This window comes from Octodon degus, unplaced genomic scaffold (assembly GCF_000260255.1).
Source record: "Octodon degus isolate 3935 unplaced genomic scaffold, OctDeg1.0 scaffold00035, whole genome shotgun sequence".
NCBI classification, from domain to species: domain Eukaryota; kingdom Metazoa; phylum Chordata; class Mammalia; order Rodentia; family Octodontidae; genus Octodon; species Octodon degus.
In genome coordinates, this window is record NW_004524611.1 from 3,740,210 (window position 1) to 3,754,674 (window position 14,465).

The window sequence follows — 14,465 nt, forward strand, 5'->3', positions numbered from 1 at the left end:
GTACTCATGATGAGAAAACAACCCCACTAAAAAATACACACAAAAAGATCTGGACATCTTACAAAAACTACACAGACTGCCAATAAGCACATGAATGGATGCCCAACATTGCATATAATAAGGGATTTGCAACTTAACAAGAAAAGATACATCCACAAATCTCTTAGATGACTAAAATCCAAAACACATATACCAACTGCTGGCAGGAATGTGGGGTAACAGGAGCTTCCATTCATTGTTGGCAGAAATGAGAAGGGCACACCGCTTTGTAAGACATCTTTGCAGCTTCTTAACAAAGCTCCATGCCGTTCTCCAAGACGTCTACCTACTGCACTCCTTGGGACTTCCATGAGAGGAAGATTCAAGCCCACACAGCAACTTCCAACACAAATGGTCACAGAACTTGTACTCTTAAGTTGCCAGAATGTGGAGGCAAATGATGTCCCCCCACAGGTGGATGAACAGCACTCAGACAATGAAATATCCATACTAAAAGGAAGTGAACTAGCAAGACTTTTTTTATAAAAGAACATTAAATTCATATTTCTAACTGAAAGTAGTCAGTCTGAAAACGCTGTATGTTGCCGGGTGTAGTGGAGCACACCTGTAATCCCCGCACTCGGAAGGCTGAGTCAGGAGGACGGCTGCAAGTCCAAGGCTAGCTGAACTGCATACTGAGACACTGTCTCCAGGAGATACATAAATAATAGGACAGTGCTAGGCAACCATGAGCCTTCTGCACATTTTCTATTGCTGTTTTATTCAACACTAAGAAGTTCAGTAACTTCCACTACCTTCCACCACGGAGCAGTTGACGGAGTTAAGTTTGGCCACGAACTTAGTTATGGTAAGCTGACTTAGGATTCTAAGAAGGCAAGGGGCTCTTACCCCTTTATTTCGTTTCCTGGGCATAAACAGTGACACCTGATGGCTCCCACTCACACTTCCTTTCCATTGTTAGGAGCTGAGCTGCGTCCCTCCCAAGGTCACCTCTTGAAGCCATAACCCCAGCCCCTCAGAATGTGACATTAGGAGATGGGGTTTTCACAGTGATTGAAGTGCAGCTAATAGCGTGGGTCCTAAACCACTACCCTGCTGGCCTGCTTGTTCTTTTTTAAAGAACACAGACAGACATGTCGGTGGGGCTGCTGAATGAGGGTTCCGGGAGAGCTGTCAGAAGAAGCAGACCAGGCTAACGTCCAACTCCAGAATTAGGAGAAAATACACTTCTGTGCCTGACGCCGCCCAGCCTGTGGCACTTGTTACTGCAAGCTGCTAAGAATTTTACCAAATCTGGTGAAGTTCATACTGAGAGAGAGTAGCACACGGAAGATAGAGCTTTCTCCAAGCCCTTTGTCTTTAACAACTGACCAGTAACATGTTCAAAATTTAAAACACTGTTCAGATCCTTAATGAAACTTCAAGGTACTAGTACTGTTATTATCAGGGTGCAGCTGGTGTAGTGCTAGTTCACTTTAAAGAAGTATATCTAAGCGATACTTCATTGGATCTTTTTTTTTAATATTTATTTTTATTTATTACATTTATTTATTGTGTGTGTGTGTGTGTGTGGCCAGCTCAGCCCACCAGGGGGCGGGGCTGGCTGGCATGTGGTGCTGGAGGATCGAACCGCGGTCCCTGTGCTTTGCCAAGCTTGTTTCAAGTAGGTGCTTTAGACCAATGAGCCATCTCTCCAGCCCCTCATTGGATCTTTATACACTGATTTTCTAATGAAAGATAGGTTCTGCTGGTATTTTTAAAACAGGGCACGATTGCACACTCCTGTCATCCCAGCACTCTGGGATGAGAAACTGAGGCAGGAGGCTGAAACCGGAGACTTACAGAGACTCCAGCTCGGAATGAAAAAGTAAAAAGGACTTGGGGTGCTGCTACCCAGTTCAATCCTTAGTATGAAAAGGAGGCCGGGGGGGGGGGGGGCGGGGTAGAGGAAAAGAAAAAATGAAAGACAGCAAAACCAGAACTTGAGTAGGTGCATTTTTCAGGTGAATGCTCTGAACACCGACCTCCTGCGCAAGCCCGGCGCCCACACCGGGTGGGGAGGAGCGGGAGGGACCCGGGGCCGCGCCCCGTCCACCGGGAGCGTTCGCGCGCGGCCTGCAGCGCCCAGCGCCGGTGGGGGGCGGAACCTCCGGGCTCCCCGCCGCGTTTCCGGCCGGACGCTCGCCGACGGACCCGAGTCGGCCCGGGATAGACGCGCGCCGGGCGCCCGCGCCGCCATGAAGTTTCGCGCCAAGATCGTGGACGCGGCGTGTCTGAACCATTTCACGCGTGAGCGGGCTCGCCGGCGGGAGCGGGGGGACCGGAAGGGGGCCGGGAGCTGCGGCCGCAGCCTGCGGGGCCGGGGACCCCTGGGTGTCGCGGCCCGCGGACGGAGGCGGGGCCCCAGGTGCGCGTCACGGCCCGCGTGGGCCGACCCGGGCGCCTCCTCCCGCCTCCGCGCGGGCGGTGCCTGGCGGTCCTTGAGCGCTCGCGGGGGCGCCGGAGTGGGTGTGGAGTGTGTGAAAGCCCGCCTTAGGAGCCAGTTCGCCCCGAGCCTCAGTTTCCCCGTTGGGCACGGGTGCCGGGTGCCACACGCCTGTGCGTCGGCGGGAGAATGGCCCGGCCCTCGGGGTTGCAGCGTTCCCCGCGGGATCCCCGCGGCAGCCGTCTTCTGCAGCCGTGGAGTGCAGGTTCTAGGAGTCGAGATGACCCCCGGGATGCTCGCCGGGGCCTTCAGCGACGCCTTCCCTGTTCCCCGCCCCAGGAGTCAGTAATATGATAGCCAGGCTGGCCAAAACCTGCACCCTGCGCATCAGCCCGGAGAAGCTCAACTTCATCCTGTGCGACAGGCTGGCCAGTGGGGGCGTGAGCATGTGGAGTGAGCTCGAGCAGGTGAGCCAGCCCCGGGCCTCGGACTGCCCCAAGCCCGAGCCCAAGCCCGAGCCCAAGCCCGAGCCGCGGGAAGGCCAGCGAGCCCTTCTCTCCTTCCCCTAGGAGAACTTCTTCAGTGAATTTCAGATGGAGGGTGTGTCTGCGGAGAACAATGTGATTTATGTAGAACTAGCGTCAGAAAACTTATCTCGAGCTTTGAAGACCGCCCAGAATGCCAGGACCTTGAAAATCAAGCTGACGAATAAGAACTTCCCCTGCCTTACAGTGTCTGTGGAGCTGGTGAGTAGGAGGAACAGGGCTTCTGAAGGTTCCTACAAGTCTTGGCCTCTGAGGGGTAGCGATAGTTCTGCAGCTGGGCTCGTTCATTTCCAGTGTCACAGTGTGAATCTGGAGTCCTCACTTTCTTAAGGAAAGGAAAAGTAGTTACCATGTACTTTTCTGTGTAAAAGGACCAAGACTTTGGTCTGTGGGTCTCATAGAAGCACCTCGAAATAGATAAGCATAGTTTATTCTTCCAGTGTAGGGACTGCCATACACCAGGCATCTTTGTCCAAAGAATAGCTTCAGGGTTGCTGCAGCAGCAAGTCAGCCTCCTTCCTTCCATGTCCTGGCTACACACACACACACACACACACACACACACCCTGTCGCTGGCAGACTGCCTCTTTTTTGGTAGCATGTGCAGTGTCCCCTGCCTCAGGCTTCCGCTGACCTCCCAGTCTGGGGACCATTCCTACGCTCAGCCTGGTCCCTGCCATGCTTTGTCCAGGCTTTCTTGCGTGTCGCATGCATTGTGTGTGATCGTTTCCTCGCCAGTCCCTTTGTCCCCTGGAACGCTAGGGACTTTGGTCTGACCCACCACGCATTATCAGCCCACAGAGCTCAGAGCCGATGCCCTGTTCATACTTGCTGAGTAGAGGGCTGGAGAGATGGCTCAGTGGTCTGAAGCACCTACTTAGAACAAGCTTGGCAAAGCATCAGGGACCGCGGTTCGATCCCCCAGCACCACATGCCAGCCAGCCCCGCCCCCTGGTGGGCTGAGCTGGCCACACACACACACACACCTCTCTCTCTCTTTCTCTCTCTCTCTCTCTCTCTCTCTCACTCAAATGAAAAAAAAAAAATACTTGCTGAGTAGATTTGGGTGAATGAATTAAGATGCTATTTAGACTTGAGGTCTCAACTTTTTTATCCTTAGTTCTTTTGGTTTTATCTTTGCTTTTAATTCTGAGTACATAAAATACTCACATTCCTTTTCTCGGCAGCTGTCTGTGTCAAGCAGTAGTCGCATCGTGACCCATGATATCCCCATCAAGGTCATTCCTCGAAGACTCTGGAAGGACTTACAGGAGCCCTCAGTCCCAGATGCTGATGTGAGTGACACTCGCCAGCCTGCGATTCACACACTTGAAGGGCAGGTTTCAGTCCTCTAAGGTTTCTTCTCACCTTGCAGTATGTTTTATTTGGAAGCCGTGGAAGGCCTGCCTGCCAAGAAGGCAGTACACATTTCTAACGGATACTCAAGGAAAAGCGATTAGAATGTTTTCCTTTTGTTATTTATGTCAGCTTTTAAAACTGATGCACATAGTAGAAATGCCACGTTCTGTACGTGCAGGAGAGGAAATGTCTTGCTCAGAATCAGCTCTTGGACAAAGCAAAACTGAAGGAACACTGGTGTCAGTCGTGCGTGTGACTCGGTGTGTGGCACCAGGTTGGGCCACACAGCACCACACATGTAGAAGTGTGTCACAGCCACAGGAGGCATCGTGTGACCAAGCCGGGTCAACGCCTACTGAGAAGAGCCCCCAGCCACTGAAAATGAGAGGTGCCACGGAGCCCTCTGGCTCTTGCTCAGAATTTACGTAAGAAGAAACTAAATGTTACTGGATAAAATATGTACTTGATAGCCATTAGAAGACATCTGTGGGGGCATTGAGAAATACAGTGAATATTTGTGTAAAATTTATCACATTAAATTGGAACGAGTCCCCCGCAAAAGAGTCCCCCTCAAAACGCCCTCCCCCTTGCTTCAGCACCCTCATCCCGTTGTCCTGGCTCATCCTTGCCGAAGCCGCTCTGAAGTCCCCTTTCCTGAGGGTCTTTACAGGGTATGATCACAAATATGGTGAATGCTGCTGCCAAGCACCATCCAGTAGAAAGATGGACTCTAACAAACAGCACTGTGTTCTTGTCCATCTTGTGTACTGGATATGTCACCACAGTGTGACTTTCACCTCTTCCCCAAAGTCAAAATGACTATAAAAGGAAAACATTTTAAATTAGTTGAGGACATCGAGACAGCCAGAGACACTCAGGAAAGGGATTTCCAGGCCCGGTTTGGTGGTGTACTCACGCCTGTAATACCAGCTCTTGAGGCTGAGGCAGGAGGATCACCACAGATTCAAGGCCAGTGGGGCGACATAGCAAAACCCTGCCTCAGAAAACAAATGCAAGGAAGGCTCCAGGCCTGCTTCAGGAAGTGGCCAGAACAGCGGGGCAGGTGTGCTACAAGCCAGGGAGAGCATTTTTTTTTTTTTTTTTTTTTTTTTTAATTTTATTTATGTGTATGTGTATGTGTGGCCAGCTCAGCCCACCAGGGGGCGGGCTGGCTGGCATATGGTGCTGGGGGATTGAACCGCGGTCGCTGTGCTTTAGCTAAGCTTGTTCTAAGTAGGTGCTTTAGACCACTGAGCCATCTCACCAGCCCAGGGAGAGCATTTTGAGAGGCTTTCATGGCAGTGTTTTGTAGCTACAGTGATTTTTAAAATGTAAATTAACGCTGTTTCAATTGCACGGCAGGTGGGAGGGGCCTGCATCTTGTGACGCGCTGTGAGTAGCACAGGCTCTGGTGACCGGCAGCAGCTCCCGCTGTGCTTGGCACAGAGAAGGCCCCCGGGTGTAGGAGTGCCTGCAAGGAGGCCTCTTGCTGGTCCGGGTTTGCTCCCCGTGGGCCTTCTCTGTGGGCCCTTCTCCATGTCCCAGGCCGAAGCCCAAGGGATATGGCCACCAGGATAGGCAGAGGCGGTGTTGCATTCACTCCTTCATGCAGCTTGGAAGTCTGCAACCTCCTGAGAGGATAAGACCAGCTTCCTTCTCACATCCTTCTGTGGGCTTCACCGAGTGCATCAGTCCTCGTGCATGTGTGGTCCTGCGTGCTGCGGCCCCCGTGGCGCCGGCGCATCAGCCCTCCTTACTCTGCCCATTTCTGTAATTGGTCCCTCAGGTGAGCATTTATTTGCCAGCCCTGAAGACGATGAAGAGTGTTGTGGAGAAAATGAAGAACATCAGCAATCACCTTGTAAGTCAGGGCCCGGGGGAGGAGGAGTGCCCTGAGGGTGGGAGCTCGCAGGGACAGGGGACACTACCGCGGTGCTCCTGGGACCCTTATAGCTCCCCCTCCGCGGGAGGTCTGCACTTCTGTGGAACACATGGCATCTTGACCTTGCATTTTGAACCGAGGAGTCTTTTTGTCCTCTTTTCCTTGGTGCTGGAGTTGGACGAGGCCGCCCCGCCCACCAAGCCGGGGCCTACCCAGGCCCCCTCCGCCCCTGCTAAGGCCAGTGCCTCTCCTGCCTCTTGCCTCGGTGGGCAGTGGGTCTGCAGGGTCCTGTGCTGTTCCCATAGCCCAGGACAGGGACCCACAGCCGTCTGTTCCCATCTGCTTTCACTGAGTTCCTGGCACTGTCCTATCAGTGTTCAATTTGTGTCTCCTCCTGCCACAGCCCCACTGTGCACGGCAGTGCTGGGGATCGGGTGGTTGTCCTCACTCATACCTGAGCTTGTCCTGAATTCGTCCCTCCCTCATACCCCAAAGCACATGGATTCTGTCCCCGAGTGAGAGCTCTCTGCGCCCCAGGGAGCACAAGCCGTTGTCCATCCTGGCTTGGTGGGCTGCGTCTCTGCCTGCGAGGCCCTCCCTGCAGGGTGCATGGGCTGTGTCCCTGCCACCCAGAAGCGCCTTGGCCTACTCTTAGCTGTCTGGTGTCAGGTCCTCCCCAGTCACCCCTTGACAGCCCTGGGCCATGATCCTGGCCACCAGAGCCCTCCCTGCCATCCCAGGAAGCCCTGCGTCCAGCTCCCAGCAGCAGCAGGGGGACCTCCTCTTCCTTTCTGTCCCAGCTCTCCAGCAGGGCTACTACTCAGTAGGTGGTATCAGGGTCATCGTGTGAATAGGGAGTGAAATTTAGCTTCAAGGGATTTTTTAAATCACAGAAGTTATTTGGACCCCTTTTTCCTGTAGTTCTGCTCGTTTCAGAGCCCAGCTGGCGCCTGGCTTTCTGGTCTTGGGTCTGAGATGTGGCCCCCACCAGTGGGGTGCCCAGCGCTGACAGTGGCTTCATATCAGTCACTGTTGGGCCACTTCCTCTGGGCACCAGAGACTTCAGGAGGCACAGAGTGGCCCAGGGGATTTGGCCACCAATTAGCCGAAACAGCCTCTTGTTTGTACTTCAGTTCTGGGAAATGAGTCAGCCCTGGAGCCGTTTTCTCTGCAGTATTTCTCAAATGCCCAGAAACCTGTGGCTTGGCTGAGTGGAAGATGAGCATGCTGGTGAGAGAGCAGGGTGCCCTACGAGAGCCCCCGAGGCCCAGGTTCTGTGTCTGAAGCCAGCGGCTGCAGAACAGATGGGAGCCGGGCCCCAGCACGCTGTCCGTACACCCCCAACCCTGCTGCTCCTTCCCCTGCTGTATGCAGTGTAGCCTGACACAGGAATCGGTGCGTGTGTGAGCCCTGCAGAGCCCTGAGCAAACAGCCGTGAGGCCCGAGGGGTGCCTGCCAGCCCTAGTGGGTGTGGGGAAGTGGGTTGCACCTCAGGAGCCTGGGTTGGGCCCAGGCCTTTGTTTGCTAAGCTCCCAGATGAGCCCAGCTGTGTCTGCCTGGGTCTGGTCCGGTAGCAGTGCCACGGATTCATGACCCGTGATAGGACACTGTTGTGGTGTAGTGACCAAAACAGAACTACAGGGGGCCTGCCCGTTAGCTCAGGTGTTTTAAGTGCCTGCTGAAACAAAGCGGTCAGGCTCCTGATGCTGTGGTTTGATCCCCTCATCCTCAAGGCAAACCAGACCTGCCCTGAAGGCATCCTGAGCTGCCAAAACAAAACAAAACAAAAACCCCTCCTTCTGCCAAAAGGAAACTACAGAGGCGCCAGGGCGTGGAGGAAGAGTGGGTGTTGGAGCTCCGCACTTGCTTCTGTGAACCTGGTGGGGGGTGTTTTACCCTAGCTGGGTGCTGGGGACACAGTGTGGGCTGTGTCCTTCCGAATTGAGAGAGAATGCCTGCTGGGCATTCAGCGAGCAGCAGGTAGAGACCGTTAGGGGAGCAGTAAGCAGGTGGGAACTTAAGAAGCTCAGCGTGTCGGTGGCACCACAGCCAGCTAACTGTCCTGACAGCGGCACCGTGGTGGTTCTCAGCCAGCGACTCCCCCACGCCAGCACGAAGTGTTGATGGGGCCAAGTGTGGGGCCTGAGGTGACTTGGACTCGTAAGGTTCCATCATGCGGATTTCAGGAAGCGAGCAAAAGAGAGCCTAGAACCGTTGTAGGTTGCTTTGCATAAATATTTACGACTGAAGCCACTGAATAAATTATTTCTGCGTCTTTTTTGGGAAACACCAAATGGCGGATGACACCAGTGCAGCGGGAGGGCCGGGAGGCCCCAGGGGCCCAGGCCTGGGAGGCCACAGTGGCTTGTAGGCTTCCGTGGAGGCTTTGGCAGTGGCCGGGCCCAGGCCATGGGGCTCTTTGCAGTAAGGCCGAGGACAAAGAATGGATTCCTGTCACCCAGCTGGGCCGGCTGGTCAAAACGTGAAGATCAAGTCCCTGGAGGAAATTTACCTTTTTTCCTCACCCATCAAGGAGCCCAAGATTATTGACTTTCCTGAGCACATCCCTCAAGGATGAAGTTCTGAAGATCATGCCTGTGCAGAAGCAGACTCATGCTGGCCAGCGGACCAGGTTCAAGGCATTTGTCACCACTGGGGACTACAACGGTCATGTCGGCCTGGGTGTAAAGTGTTCCAAGGAAGTAGCCACTGCCATTCGTGGGGCCATTATCCTGGCCAAGCTCTCCATTGTCCCCGTGAGGAGAGGCTACTGGGGAAACAAGATCCGCAAGCCCCACACGGTTCCTTGCAAGGTGACAGGCGCTGTGGCTCTGTGCTGGTACGTCTGATCCCTGCCCCCAGAGGCACTGGCACTGTCTCAGCCCCTGTGCCCAAGCTGCTGCTGGCTGGTATTGCTGACTGCTACACCTCTGCTAGGGGCTTTGGGCTGCTACTTTGGGCAACTTCACTAAGGCCACCTTTGATGCCATCTCTAAGACCTCCAGCTATCTGACCCCTGACCTCTGGAAAGAGACTGTGCTCACCAAGTCTCCCTATCGGATTCAGCGACCATCTTGTGAAAACCCACACCAGAGTCTCTGTCCAGAGGACTCACGCTCCGGCAGTAGCTACAACATAAAGGGTTTTTACACAAGAAAAGGAAAGTGAATTAAGTCTAAATAAATAACGAAAATAAATTATTTCCCAAAGAGTAGGAATTCTCAGATCTTGGGCACTTGGTTGCTTGAAACCAGTAGTTCTGGGTGGTGGGTCATCCCTCCAGAGCCTGACAGAGTGGCCCAGAGTCTCCCCACGGTCGCTTTGTGTATTTGATTGCAGTCAGGAATTATAGGTTAGGAAATGTCACTGTTTCTCATTTCATGAAAGGAAGAAAATCCACTTTGAATGCTTTTTATTCAGGGGGAAGTTTACTAGATTATATGGTAAGTGAGTTTGGGGGTGTCTCTCTAATGTTAGAAGCTCAGAAATAGGGCCTGGGAGATAGCTCGGCGGCACAAGTGCCTGTCTGATATGCACAAGGTCCCAAGTTTAATCCTCAGTACCAAAAAAAAAAAACTTAGAAATAACTTGCTCAAGTTCAAAAAAAAGTTCTTGTTTTGTTTCGGGAGCAAGGCTGGGACAGCAAGTGGCATTCCTGAGGAGAGGCTTCGGGTGTGGGCCCGGGGTGGCGCTGCAGCAGCAGGTGCCCCTGGCCGGCTTAGGGGTCATTCTTGTTACTGGGTGACAGTGCTGGCGGCAAAGCGACGTGGGCTGGTGAAGCAGCCGGGCTTGGGCCGTGGGCGGCACTGGAGCTGGGCGGGCTGCAGTCCTCTGTGCTCACCTCGCTTTGGCGGGCAGGCAGGCCGGGGCAGGGAAGGAGGCCCTGTGACCCTGTGACATCCCAGGAGCTGCAGGGACAGTACCAGCACCCATGGGCTTGGAGGAGGGAGGGAAGGGGACACAGGCTTCCCAGTGCCGGACAGCACCTCCAGCATCACAGTGCAGCTTTTAAACGAATGCCTCTGTGCAGCTGTGACAGGGCCGGGCCTCCTGCAGAAGCAGGGCGAGTGGGTCTTCTAGTTTGCGTTTATTTTCATTTATTTATTTATTTATTTATTTATTTATTTATTTATTTATTGCGTGTGTGTGTGTGTGTGTGTGTGTGTGTGTGTGTGTGTGTGTGGCCAGCTCAGCCCACCAGGGGGTGGGGCTGGCTGGCATGTGGCGCTGGGGGATTGAACCGCGGTCCCTGTGCTTTGCTTAGCTTAGCTTGTACTAAGTAGGTGCTTTAGACCACTGAGCCATCTCACCAGCCCTCGTTTATTTTCTAATACTCCTGCAGGTTATGGAAGCAAACCTAAGTGGAGACCTCAACTTGAAAATAGAAACTGAACTAGTGTGCGTTACAACGCACTTCAGAGATCTTGGAAATCCTCCGTTAGGTGAGTTTTCTTTGGGCTGTGTTTTGCTTTTGATGAGTTGTTTGTTGGAGATTGTGCATGCGGCACCACAGCTGCCCCTGGGAAGGGGCCGAGGAGCAGGCCAGGGGCCCCCGTGTGACCTCTGAGGCCTCACCTAGCCTCCAGCCATGCCCTCCTGAAAGATGAATTTCTTGACTTGGACAGTCAGCAGGTTCCTGCCCACGCTGTCCTCCTGCGGTCACACCAATGCTTCTGAAGTCAGGTTCTGAAGGTGTGCCACACTTCCCGTCCCCATGGGAGACGTGGAGTCAGCTCGTCCAGCAGTGAAGGAGGCAGCATGATAGAAGAGCTTGGGGAGCCAGATGCGCAGAGGGCGCAGGGCGGAGGCGCGGGCCGCAGTAGAAGTAGCTGCTAGCGCTGTTGTCTCCTTTGTGATCCCTGAGTTCCCAGACAGACAGCCAGGCTGCTGTGTCCGTGGTCACAGCTCTGCCCCCCATGTGACTTGGTTCCGAGTCAGTCCGTTGTTCTTACTTTCCAAGAGCAGAAGGGCGATTTTCCTCCATTCCTGCTGCTCTCGGGTCGTGCCGCGCCCTAGCTGGCTGCGTAGTGCACATGCGCTCCTCCGGACCTCCAGGAGCGCACCGGTCCTGTTCCCCGCCTGCACCGAAGGCCCTGTGGGGCGCTGTGGTGTTTTGGGCAGTGGTAGGCACGTGTTGCCGCCCTAGGACCTGAGTGCTGCGCGCAGGTGCGGCCACGGGCTGCAGTGTCCGTCCAGCATGCTCACACCACTGGTGGGGAGAGCGGTTTGTTTTCGTGAGCACGCACTCTGCATTTCCAGTTTCCCTGCTATCCCAAGCTGTCACACGTGAACCACTTGTGTCGCCCTAGCCTCTGGTGACACTCCGTGGGACAGAGACCCGGCAGAGATGGCCGAGGTGTGCGTGGACATCCGGAAGCTCCTGCAGCTCCTCGCTGGGCAGCAGGTGAACCCCACAAAGGCCTTGTGCAGTGAGTGTCGCCTGTTTTATTTTTCCTCCCTGGACCCTTTGGCACCTCTAGCCTGACATGGCAGCCCCACCCAGGCCGAGCCCCGAGCCCTCGTCGTCACTCGCGCGCCCTGGGCAGGCCGGGGGCTGCCCCGGGGGCAGCTGGGGGAAGCGCCGTGTGGTGTGTGCTGCCTGCAGCCTCTGCACCGCGGAGGGCCCCTCTGAAGGGAGACCAAGAGAGGGGAAGTGCCCTGCAGGGTGCCTGGGTGCAGGGTGCTTCTCATACGCCCGCAGCTGCCCCGGGAGGATGCCACCTTCTGGGTCTCCATCGAGGCCTGCTGCTTCCTTCTGGGGACAGGGTGGCCTGGGCGCGAGCAGGGCACGTGAAGTGCTTGGAGGATGCCGGTGTCTCCCCAGGTCTTGTGGCCGGCAGGATGCTGCACCTCCATCTGCTCTACGAGGACGTCTCCCTGCAGTACTTCATCCCTGCGCGGTCCTAGCAGCGCGGTCCCGGGCCGGCGCCCTCCACAGTGACAGCCGCGGGGCAGCCTGTGCTGAGGCTGGGTCTCCCCGGCTCTGGCTCTGTCGTCCTCCGGGCACAGCGCTGCGTTCAGTTCTGCTCTGCAGGATCTGCGTGCCACGGGTGGATAAACAGATAGCTTCATGCTCCTCATTTCTCCGTTTTTTAACCCCCTTTTGTTTGGTTTTTGGTTTTAAGACATTGAGAAGAAAAGCCACAATTTCACTTGCTTACTTAGTTTTCTGTACTGCGAAGGCCTCGGGGCCTACAGGTGCTGAGCGTGTGCAGGGCGGGCTGAGGCAGTGTCCTGGTGCCTCCTCTGCTTTCCCTTCTGCCTGTCCCTCCTGGGCCCTCAGGACTCGGTGACTCCTGTCTGACCTCTGACAGCCTGAGGCTGAGCCCCCCTCACGTGCACAGCCTCGGGGCAGTTCCCGTCTATAGCTCCTCCTTACTCCTGGTGGCCGCCTTGGCTGGTAGGTCAGCGTGTGCTTGCAGCAGAGCTGGACTGGAGCCCGGGGCGCACAGCCTGCAGTAGGAAGGAGCCTTTGCATGCAGCGGAGCCGCTGTGCAGCTGCCGGCCACTCCTGCCTGCCAGCCACCCTCCCTGCTGTTGCAGTGCAGCCCCCTGCTCCCCAGGGCACCCCGCATGTTTCCTCTTCCAGGAAATCACCTGCCCCAGGAAGTGGGCAGCGTCTTCATGTCACTTTGGAGAGCCCAGACCCAAGTTGCTGAGGGCAAGTCCAGGAAACGGAAGGTCAGCATGAAATGACAACTTCTTTCTCACCTTTTCATGTTTCATGGTGAAACCCAACACACTTAGCCTTTCTGGTGTTTAATAATGTTAGTTTTAAGTGATGTGGTATTTTGTTACAGTAACACTTTAAAATCACCTTTTCCCAGGTGTGATGGCACACAGCACTTGGGAGGCTGAAGCAAGAAGATCGCAGAGTCCAGGCCAGCCTGGCTATGCAGCGAGACCCTGTCCCCAAAAGCCATAAAACATTGTCAGTGTGAAAGCCTGCCCTCCTTGCTTGTTCCAGCCTGGATTCCAGCTTGGTCATAAAGCCTGAAGTCGTGGTGGGGCACCCTGGCGCTGGTCCCGGGCAGCACCTGTGGTCTGCCGGGGTTTGGGGGGCACGGGGACAGTGTCGCAGCCTGGGCGCACTTCCCACTGTCCTTTTCTAGAGGCCCAGTTGTGTAGTTTTTTTAATCTAAAATCTTAGGAGTAGGGCTGGTGAGATGGCTCAGTGGTCTAAAACACCTACTTAGAACAAGCTAAGCTAAGCAAAACACAGGGACCGCGGTTCAATCCCCCAGCACCACATGCCAGCCAGCCCCACCCCCTGGTGGGCTGAGCTGGCCACACACACACACAAAGTAAAAATAAATAAATAAATAAAAATAATTTAGGGGCTGATGAGATGGCTCAGTGGTCTAAAGCACCTACTTAGAACAAGCTTAGCAAAGCACAGGGACCGCGGTTCAATCCCCGAGCACCACATGCCAGCCAGCCCCACCCCCTGGTGGGCTGAGCTGCGCCCCCCCACAAATAAATAAAATTTAAAAAAATAAAAATAATTTTTTAAAAGAAAGTTGAATTTAAAAAAAAGAAAATCTTAGGAGTGACTTGTGTGTGGTGCACGCTCGGCCCTGCCGTCCAGCAGCCTCGAGTGTGCTCACACTTTGGTTTTGTTTGGTTTTGGGTTGTGGTGCCAGGAGTCGAGCTCTGGGCCTCGCTCTGGCCACGCAGGTGCTGCGCCACTGGGCCGTGTCCCCAGGCCTTGGGCCCCCTTGAAGGCCCCTGCGCTCGCTACAGTTGCCCTGTAGTCCCGGAGTCGCCTCCTCAGCAAGCCCAGCCTCCGTCACTGTGTTCTGGCCTCTTGGGTTCACGTGGTGGTTGGGCCCTGCGCCGGGCCTATTTCCCCTGACAGTTTCTGTAACTGAATTCGTTCCTTCCTGTTACAAGTACTTCGGAGAGGGTACTTCAGACAGAAGACAGACAGCGCATTCTGATACTGTTAAATCTGAAGAGACACAGGCGTCCTGACTGAGAGAATGGGGAGTTGCTAGGTGGCCAGGGCTTGATGCAGAGCTTCCTGCTCCTCAAGCGATGTCACAGAACAGCGTACTGGAGGCTGAGGTGGGGAAGCCTGTAGGCAGCGTTTAAGTCGCTTAGCTGTTGGCTCTCCCCGAGCTGGGGAGAGCGAGCTCTGGCATAAGCGCCTGCCTGTTGGCTCTCCTGCTGTCTGCCGCTTCAGGGGGTGCCTTCTTTGTACACTGATGTATTTTCTAACAGTTTTGTAAGCAGCTTGGTAAATAGTTTTAAG

The 14,465-nt window shown here is 54.7% G+C and overlaps 1 protein-coding gene across 2 annotated transcripts; it reads left to right on the plus strand.

Annotated features, from left to right (window-relative positions):
- Positions 1-2,109: 2,109 nt before the first annotated feature.
- On the plus strand, positions 2,110-12,759 carry Hus1 (HUS1 checkpoint clamp component). Of its 2 annotated transcripts, none has more exons than XM_023714535.1 (8): positions 2,110-2,289; positions 2,765-2,892; positions 2,995-3,171; positions 4,158-4,265; positions 6,116-6,190; positions 10,554-10,653; positions 11,521-11,640; positions 12,036-12,759. In XM_023714535.1, exons 1-8 carry the CDS (start codon positions 2,238-2,240, stop codon positions 12,116-12,118), a joined length of 843 nt encoding a protein of 280 aa, XP_023570303.1. In that variant the 5' UTR covers positions 2,110-2,237; the 3' UTR covers positions 12,119-12,759. The 2 variants fall into 2 exon arrangements, with proteins under 2 accessions (XP_023570303.1, XP_023570304.1); XM_023714536.1 differs by lacking the exon at positions 2,110-2,289 and adding an exon at positions 2,296-2,407.
- Positions 12,760-14,465: the final 1,706 nt, after the last annotated feature.